Genomic DNA, 10273 nt, shown 5'->3' with positions numbered 1-10273 from the left:
GGCAGAATTAAGTAGCCACATTGCATGTAGAGAGCACTTTATAAAGGTACTATTCATTGTATCCTCTTCTATGTTATACTATATGGAGAAGGCCCTACCACACTGTGGATGTTTATTATTATTCAAAACTAATAACCTTGGCTACATTAAGTAAAAAATGAGATCATGTGAGCTGCTAGTGGTCCAAGCACAAGAGTTTTTGTTCACGTGCCAGACAAATCGTTTTATGCATATATCCCTCTGTCTGAACACATCAATCATTTTAATATAATCACAGTTTAACTCTCAGATAATTTTGTCCTTTGATTCTTTTTTCCATACCACAGATTTTATGGGTGGACATTGGGACCCAGTTATAGATGTGACAAATGATTTTAAGTTTCCCCGTTCTTAGAGCTTAAATCTGACTACCATAGAGTTGAGCATTCAAAGGTTTCTCAAGATAAGCATCCAAAACCCAAGCTGCTCGGAATCACAGGACTCTTTTGAAAGGTCTAGTCCAGATGAACAGTTTCAGAAATATCTACATGTACAAGTTTGGAAACATATATACAGATACACATGCATATACATATATATAATTTCTGATCAGTGTCCCTTCATCTCTTAACCCTCTTGCTTACTGACACCATGCAAACTGCTTCACGTTGCAGTCTTTGTCCCTGAGGCCTGGGATCAGGCACTTCCTGAAGCACCTTGGTGAGGAGAACCACTCCTCCCAGCTGCCCCTATTGACCCCTATTGCCCTTGAGAGCAATTCATATCAACAATGATCTAAACCTCTGTCTGAAGGTACCTATCTCTGCCACTGGCTATTTGGAGGGCTGAGGTGACAAGACTCCAAAATTTGGGGAGTAAAATTATGTGGGATTAAAATGGGGATGTTTTGCAGGCTCTCTAGTTTTTCTAGGTCTATTGACTTTTACATACTTGAAGGGTGAAATGAGTCTTTTGGTTTGCACCTCTAGAAAAACCCCAAATAACACACCCCAAACAGTTAAATACTTCTGTGATAGAAAAAAAAATTGAGGTCCACTCAAGAGTATTTCAAAAAGTGAGATGATTTTAAAGCCAGCAGCGATTGGTGCAGAGATGATGTGCGACTGCTCTCAGACAGAAACAAACCATGAAACTAATGGCACTACCATTGGCAGCTGACAGCACCCATAGCCAAGACAGACACCTGAAAATCTGTCACGGTTAGATCACCACAGCACTCATGAGAAGGATCCCACCCATGCAGAAAGAAACAGCAAGACGGCACAAGGCCAGTTACAGCCCAATAGTCCCACACAGGGAAAGTCCTGGAGGCTTTGTGGATCTGGGGAGGTGTTCAGGCTTCTTCTGCACATCTGGCAGAGCAGCAGCTGCACCGCAGTGATCAATGTCAGCGTTTGCCACAAGGACTTGTTCCACAGAGAGGGGGTGGGAGTAGGTGTAGGAGCAGGGTTGGTTACAGTGTGCCTTTCAAACTTTCATTGATTTCCTAATCTCTTATTTAAAAACATTAAGAGGGAGGGAAAAATAAAAGAATTTTGCTGTGATCCCAGAGGGCCTTATGGCCCCTCAGATCTACCCACCCTCATCCACTTACACAGAGGGATGTCTGCTTACTGAGTGCTAAGTGCCCATCAATTTTTTCCCTAAAAACACTTCAGCAGGAGTTAGGAATGAAAGGGCCCAAGGAGGTGAAACAGCTGAACTCATGGTGTCGGAGTGAGCAACCTGTCTGTCTGGCAAACGTACTACCTGAGCTTGCCCTAAAGATCCGATCCAGCTGGCACTTAGACATGGGCCCAACCTTAATAATTCAGGCTGCGTGAGATTAAGCAAGCATGTAAAATGGGTGTATGTTTAAGGGCCTGGCTCAGCTGAGGTCCACAATAGGGAGTACTTCAGGCCTGACTCTCCACTGGTTTGCGGCTGGTAAGGATATCTGAAAAGGCCATCACTACACTGCGGCACTATGCACTCCCAGTGTGGAGGCTGAAATGACTAGGTTTCCAGCATTTTTTGAGAGAGAATTGGTGCAGAATTTCAGGAGCCGAAGTGAAAAAATAGACTGGTAAGGGTGCACAGAGAAATACTACAATTATTCAATTAAAATTCATTGGCAGAACCAGGGGATCAGAGGCACCACAACCATAGTCTGCACAAGAAGAAGCAATTCAGGTCCGGAGAAAGGCCTTGGAAAGAGCAGAAACAAAAGGATAAGACTGATATGGGTAGGGAAATAGTAAAATGAGAAACAATGAAAGAGACAGCAATAAAACATGCATCTGTCATTTAATCCTGAGTAAATACCCAGATTAGTGACATCAGTTTCTGCTGTTAATTTGGAGCTTACTTTGGAGCCATGTCTCCCAAGGCTGACACAGCTGTGATACAGCCCAGTGGAAAGCACAACCAAGGATTTATCCCAGATATGGCTGCTCCTGTACAACACAGGCATTAGGCAAAAGTAAAGTTTGTATGCAAAAGTTGTGTTTCCAACCCTTGTGCTCATAAAAATAAAGCTGTCATGAGCTGACAGAACAAGGAAATTCGAAAGTTTCAGATTCTTATCACAAATTTTCACATCATTTTACAATCACTCAGTGCTTAGATGGACTTTGAAGGTCATAAAGGTTAAACACACTGTTTCTTGATTGAGTTATTGGGTCTTGATATTGAGCTCCGTTACCCCATGTACTGTGGTAAAGTAAGAGCCCTCATCAAGCCAGGTCTGCTGCAGGGGTTCAGTTCAGTTGGCTCAAAGCTTCTCTCCAGTACAAGCCAAACTGCACCAAGGGGATGAAGAAAAAAAAAAATTTATCTGAGGTGATAGCCTTGGACAAGAACCCAGGAGGTTGCTGGTGTTGCTGCCAGAGGGAGTGCAAACAGACACCACTGTGGCTAAGAGGCACTTCCCCTGAAAGAAGCAGCTTATATCTCATGTACTCCGCAACAGACAAGATGTGGGGTTTCGGCTGAGCAAGCCAAAGGCAGAGGCGAGACATTTCAGGACTGTGCTTAGTTTGAGAAAGCCGTCCCTGCTTTCTCTGGCAGGTGTACACTAAACAGTAATGCTACTGCCTCCCCTTAGAAGTAAGCAGCCATTTTACCAACTTTCGTCGTTTTGCCACCCCAGACACTGCCCCACAAAGGCGGGATCTGGTTCATTCACTTTCTAAAAAAATATTAACAAACACAATCCATGCATTAAAAATGGCGCTTTTTTTGTTCTTGATTTTAACTAGGTCAGCCCACAAGAAACATCCAACCCTCTGCTCACCTGATCCTGCTGTCATGTTCCTTGCCTAACCCGTTAGGAACAAAGCTGTAAGGTGAGATATTTTAACAAGGCCGTTGATGTTCTTGGAGATAAATGTGTTAAGTTACTGCTGGTTTTGCCACTTGCAAGCAGGGAGGGGAAGGCTGATCCATAGCAGTTAAAATGTTACTGAGCACCAGGGGCAGCTGGCATCTGCTGAGAAAGAAACATGGAAAACATGACGCCAAGCAAGTGGGGCTAATTAACACTGGTTTCTTAAATTAGAAGGCTCTTAATGGCTAATGTTTAAAAATAACACCTTAATGACACCTAAAAATAGCTGCTGCCAAGCCCCAGAGCATTTGGACTTCCATTAAATTGGGAGTCCGTTTCCCATGACTGGTGGTGTAAATCACATTTATCTTTTATAACCTGTTCTACCTGAGATTAGCTGCAAAGACTGATGCATGACCTTGAAAGCCTATGCAAGAGTAACCTAGATCACTTTTCTGAATGGTGTGCAATATATGGATATGATGTGTGGTCTGAGTAATTGTATAATCTTAGGTTGCACTCATCTGCAGACATGCACAGGGGAAAATACTGAGGGAGTGGGGTACTATTAGACTAGGCAGAGACCAGGGGTGTGAAAGGAGGTGCTGGGGTTAGGGCCTGGGCCTGAGACACGGGAGACCCGATCGCCATTTCCACTTCAATCACAGATTTTCTGTGACATCTGTGTAGGTGCCTTGCCCTCCTGCTGTGCTTCAAAGCCATGTCTAGATCTCCCTTATCCTGAAGGGGTATTACCAGGATAATTTCTCTAAGGTGTGTGGCATGCTTCGATACAACAATAATATACCTCACAAGAAACAAACAGTGATCTAAAAAGAGAAAATACTGCTTAATTTTCCTTACGCTTAATATCTGAACCAAATCTGAATAATCTGGAATGCAAACATACGTTGAGGACTTCTAGAGCTCTTACCCAAGCACGTGGTAGGAACACAAATAAAATACCTCCGGCACTGCTGGAGATAACCATTTGCTTACTTCTGCTGTGCTTCTCTGTGTTGTGCTTGGCGCTAACCTGTCCTGTCATATCACAATACTCCATGATTGCTGATACAAAGAGAAAAATCTGAAGCTTGACCTTCTCTGTCAGAATGCAGACAGATCCCATGGCATCTACCTGGAACAATGATTTCCGATGTAAAACCCTCTACATTTGTCTCACTATTTGCAAATTAGGCAAAATACTTCAACAACCACATAAACCCAGTTATTCAAGCATTATGTAAAGAGTCTCTGAAAGACCAGAAAGCTCTGACAGTTGGAAAATGCCTTCCTAAAACTAGCCACAATAAAGGAAAGCTGGTCTTTGGCTTTTCTTTTCCCCTCCAGTCAGAGGGTTGGGTACTTCTCTGCATATCCTGTCCCAACATCACATTCCTCCCCATCCTATGTCTGCACACAGCAGACACGCTCCCAACAAAAGAAAAGGAACATGTGTAAGCATGAGACTCTCAGTCTGCATTGCTGTCCTGCCTAGCCCATATAATCCCTGTGCTTTTCAATTTTTTCCTTTCTTTTGGCATAATGTCCAAGGCAGATTCTGGGTTGTTTCAGGAAGAGACACCCAATCTTGTTGTTATATTCAGAAATCGGTGCCTGCTGCAACATGGTCTGGAGATGAAGACTGGCACTGATGCACACCTCAAGCACTCCCATCTCATTACTGAGATAAGGGAAATATATATCAGCTTTTACTTTTCTCCCTTTGCATTATTTTGTTGTTCTAGTGGTCTTCGTTAGTTTGGCCAGGTGGTTTTCCTTTCTTTGCCTGCTAAGGCCCAGTCCTGCAAACACTTATGCCTTCTTCCACGAACATGCGTTCAGCACATGCATGGGTCTTTGCAGAACTGGAGCCTAAACTTGTTTCTGTTTCTGAATTCCAAGTTGGATTTTGATGCAACAGTTATTTTATATATTAAAATATCAGGTTTCTGCCCACACACATAATGCATGATGTATAACAGACCTTGCAAGGCAGCCACTGGAAAAGACCACTTAATCTGCGATTTATACAGAAGGAAGAGTTACTATTCCTTGTTTTTCAGCTAGAAATTATACGTGACCAAACTGTGAAGGTGTTGCTGCTCAGAAGCTCCATGATGTACATCTGGTTTCATGTGCTGTCATTTCGCCCACAACCTAAAATCATAAGCTGAAACTCCACAGAGGCTAATGAAAATTATTCCCCTTTGAATTGCTTTATTAAAATGCAACCTCAAGAAATACTGGCAAGTCAGGAAAGAGACTTTAATCCAATACTTGTTATCCTCTTCCACAGGTTTTAAATCACTCTCTTTGCTCCCTACTTTGAGCAAATACACCCTTATTGTTTCCTTAGTCCTGCTATGACCTTCTGGGAATGTTTTCATCATGTAAAGCAACCTGCAGTTCCCTACTTTATAAATCTCGTTCATTCCAAGTGTTAACACTAGCTAATTCTCTGCTTTAGAAAGGAAATCATGTTTGTTTTTTTGAAGAGTCTGCTGGGAAGAGGAATATTTGCATTTAAAATATTTTTTTCCATTTCATAAATTGTCTTTTCTTCCCAGTGGACAACAGAAGACTGTTTATATAAGTGAAGAGGGAAGCTTGCTTTCCCATTACTTCCACAAAAGTAAGATTAACAGCGATAACTATGCTAATTATTGCACTAACTGCACTTGGACTGCACCTTACTGGCTGGAGAGGTAATGCATTTGGGTAATAATTAACTCCTTTTTTCCTCAATTACCTTTTATTAGGAGAGCAGAAGGTGTCAAAGTAAAACAGCTGCATATCTTCCAAGAAAAGCTCGTGTTTTCCGAAGCGGAGGTGCTTTATTAAGAGAACTAGGCAGGACAAACATTAACATGGCAAGCTCGGCTGTTCAGTTACTTGGCTTCTCTCTAAGTCTGCTTGGCCTAATTGGGACATTAATTGCTACTATTCTGCCACACTGGTGGCGAACAGCACATGTAGGCACCAATATTATAACAGCTGTGGCCTATATGAAAGGGCTTTGGATGGAATGCGTCTGGCACAGCACCGGCATCTACCAGTGCCAGGTCCACCGCTCCCAGCTGGCACTGCCCCCTGACCTCCAAGCCGCCCGTGCCATGATGGTAATTTCCTGCGTCCTTTCCGCACTGGCATGCGTGATTGCTGTCATCGGTATGAAGTGCACACAGTGTGCCAAGGGGACTTCTGCCAAAGCCGCCTTCGCAGTCTCCGGGGGGATCGTTTTCATTCTGGCTGGTCTCGTTTGCCTGGTACCTGTTTCTTGGACCACTAACAACGTTGTTACAGAGTTCTACAACCCCATGCTTCCCAGTGGGATGAAGTATGAGATAGGTCAAGCTCTGTACCTTGGCTTCGTCTCTGCATCTTTGACTATCCTCGGTGGTGCACTGCTGTGCACGTCGAGCCAGTGTGGTGGGAACGAGACACCTTGCCAGACACAGCCCAGCAGCGTAAGAAGGACTGCTCCCTCCTATAGACCACCAACTGTCTACAAGGGAAACCATGCTTCTTCCCTAACATCTGCTTCCCATAGCGGCTACAGATTAAATGACTATGTGTGAGTTCCCTAAGATTTGCCTGCGGGACACAGCTGCTTTATAATTTCTGTGCATGGCATAAAACAAAGCTAAGATGACTTCTAATTTATAAGGGTTACGATACAAAGTTTACCATTGTTCTTTTCATCCGTTCCTTTCTTTCCCGAGAAAGAAAGAATGCAAACACAAAACTGCTTGCTGCAAAACCAGGAAAATAAATACAAAGGAGGTTGTGATATTCCAGAGACAGCACATACCTGCCTACTTTCAACTAGAGTTTTGCAGGCAGGCAGTTCAAGGGCACTTTTGCTAACAGTAATGGTTTGGTTTGTAATTTCTGCCCTGCAACAAGCACTAAAGTGGAACTAGCCACAACTTGCTGTTTGAACAGTGTTCCAACAAAGGACGGCGTTTTGCCTAAAACAGAGAACTTTATGGTGAGACACAGCGATTTTCAGCAGTCCTGCTAAGCCAGCTAAGTTTCTCATTTCCGTAATGCATGAATGTTTCATTATGACAAGGTATTAGTTTTGCTTTGACTTAAGTTTTTGTTTGTTTTTTTAATAGTCCCTTGAAATAAGAATTTCAATAGCATTATGACAGATGTCTTTGACAGTATGTTATAACCAATATTTTAAATTATACTACAATGTTTTGACCTTATCAAAATAAAATTCTAGCATATTTTTGAAACAAAAAAGATGTATCATAATGAAAACAAGCCATCTCAGAGGTTCAGAACTGGATTTTAAAAAATGTCAATAATAGAACAAAACTAGACACTTGATGTTAAACTTTTATTTAAAAAAAAAATTATTTAATTTTTTTTTTTAAAGTATCAGAATTTGTCACAGAATGGACATTTAGCTCTTTAGCAAATTTAGCATTCTGAACAACCTATGCATTATATAGATCACAAAAACATTTCTAGAATCCTATCCCCAAATGCCATGTAATGAGATGTACTCATTTCTTAGGCTCAGTCCTGGCATTTTTTGCCGGGGGTCCTGACTGAAGGTGCATTGGGGCTAGTAAGAACATTTCCATCTACTTTAGTGGCATTTGGGGAACTTCCATTCGGCCAGGCACAAGTCAGCCTCCATGCCAGCAAAGGTTATGCTCATGGACCATAACCATTGCCTGTCAGGAGGAATATAAAATCAAAACATTTACTTCTAAAATCCTTGCAAAATGCAATTATTCCACAGTGTGTTCAAACAATTTAAAAACAAACTAATGAACGAAGAACCCCAGCCCTCTCCATTTCATGTTACAGTGAAGTCTAGTGCAACATATAATACAGTACAAAACCATCACGAAAAATAAAAGCACTAGATTCCTGCTAACCGCAGAAAGCTATAGGTCTCTGTAGGACCAATACATTGACATTTAATAGGGTTTAGTAAAAAAATACTTAAAAAAACTCTGAGGAAATTACACTCGGTATACTTCATTTGGCAAAAAGCCTGTTTGCAATTACGTTATCACCTGGTAACACCTCCAGAGCTGGGATCCTTTCAACATTTCCCCTGGTTTCACTGTGAATCTTCCTTTCCGTGCCTGATCACTAGTCATTTTTTTTTCATGTTGATTCGAATTGTGACAGAGTGTTTTTCAGCATTGATGCAAGTTATTATCATCACTATTAAGAAACAAAATGGCATTTCTAAGCAATTTGCTGAGACCAACAATAACAAAAAGGATCTGGGACCAGGCTTTGGTGATTGATCAGTAACAACTGACTATAAATTCATGTTTTATTAACTGTAGCTATTACATATGATGTGAAAAAAAAATTGTACAGAAACTTCACTGACTCTGCAAACATCTTACTAACAGACTCTGAGGTGCAAGGAATGGACAGAAACTGCTTTTACAATGGCTTCTTAGAGAAGATGGAGTCAAACTGGTCATAGTCCATTACAGATTTTCTGGGATGCCTTTTTAGGACAAAAAGTAGCTTAATGAAGGCGGTCAATTATGTAGGGTTTTTTCTGTATTTACGTTACAATAGATCTAGCCAAGTGATTACGATATCAACTTTGAACAAGGGCTTTGGACAGCCATGAATACTGGAACACAAATCCAAGTCCAGGAAATGGGCTTGTGTCTCATTAGGTAGTATGTTTGCTATATACTGATAAATTAATTCACTTGCCAAGATGTTTGTGTGGTGGGAATACTTATGTGTAGTGCTATTCTTACTGCACAAATTCCCAGCCAAGCAGGATACGTGACAGTAGTAAGAACAGTTTATAAAGTCCTGGCAAAATTACCTGGAAGTGCTCTGATGTCAATAATGTGAGGGAAATGGTTTCTTTCACAGAGGGCTGTGAACCAGTGGATCTTGTTCCATGTTAAAACTGACACAAATTTCTCCTTCCTTCTTTCTTTTTTTAAACTGCCATTTGAAACAAAAAGCATATCCATTCTAGCAGCCTTAGAGGTCTGACTGCAGCTCCCCCCCTGCCCCCCTGCTGCCCCACAGGCTGGTGGCCAGACCTTGCTTGCTGTTTGTGTGCTGCCTGCCTTGGCAGCCCTGCACAGGCAGAGCAGCGAGGTGATGCTTGGAGACTTTAGCCAAGGAATGAATCCTGACTGCCCCTCCTTTGCTGAGTGATCCCTTGGTCATCAGTGGCATTGATAAGTGACAGTGTCAAGGAAAGGGGATGAGTTTCCTGGACCATCAAGGGGCTGTTTATGGGGCTGTGCGCTTTTGGGCAGCTATATCTCAGCAGCAGGGGCACAGGGCAGGGCATTGGACTAGGGCTGCCATGTGCCTGATTCTGCCCGTGTGCATCCACTGGGTTTTTGCAGAGTCCTGTGGAGGCAGATTATTTCATTCTTTATTTTTTAAATAAGTACAGCCTGCTTTTTGTCTCCAGCTAGCTACAGATGAGGTCCCAGCCTGCTCTCCCTGTGAAGGCACTGCAGGGAGGCGAGGAGGGGATCCGGGACTGGCGGGAACTCCTTGTAGCATCACAGGCATTGTTTGTGCATGTGACTGTGGTTATACCATGTTTTAATAAAATTCAGCGCAACATTCCTGAAGGAGCAGGGGTGGGAGACTTGGCAGGGAGGTGTGGGTGGAGGATGGGATTTGGCAGCAAGAGGGTATTGTGGTTAGACCTGCACCTGCAGGATCAGGTAGAGATGGAGGCATCTGAGGTAGGGATGGAGTCTGGGCTCAGATCGGCTGGAAGCTTCTGAGGCTTCAAGGAGATCTTCCAGAGACACATCTAACCAGGACCACCATGTGGGGATGGGATGAGGTCAAGAACGCTGCTCCCCACCTTGGCATCCTCCCTCAGGGCTGGTGGACTATCCATTCTCCAATCACCTTGGATTTTGCTGTCTAAAATATGGCAGGCCTTGATATTATCTCACAGAATATTACAGATGTGTAACT

The 10273-nt window shown here is 42.7% G+C and overlaps 1 protein-coding gene across 1 annotated transcript; it reads left to right on the top strand.

The window, feature by feature from the left end:
- Positions 1 to 6177: 6177 nt before the first annotated feature.
- Positions 6178 to 6927, top strand: CLDN14 (claudin 14). Its single transcript, XM_074929146.1, has one exon. The coding sequence runs from the start codon at positions 6178 to 6180 to the stop codon at positions 6886 to 6888; it is 711 nt and encodes a 236-aa protein (XP_074785247.1). The 3' UTR covers positions 6889 to 6927.
- The last annotated feature ends 3346 nt before the right edge of the window (positions 6928 to 10273 follow it).

This window comes from Athene noctua, chromosome 1 (genome assembly GCF_965140245.1).
Source record: "Athene noctua chromosome 1, bAthNoc1.hap1.1, whole genome shotgun sequence".
Classification (NCBI taxonomy): domain Eukaryota; kingdom Metazoa; phylum Chordata; class Aves; order Strigiformes; family Strigidae; genus Athene; species Athene noctua.
Note: the sequence above shows the minus strand (reverse complement) of the source record. Positions and strands in the feature narration are given on the sequence as shown.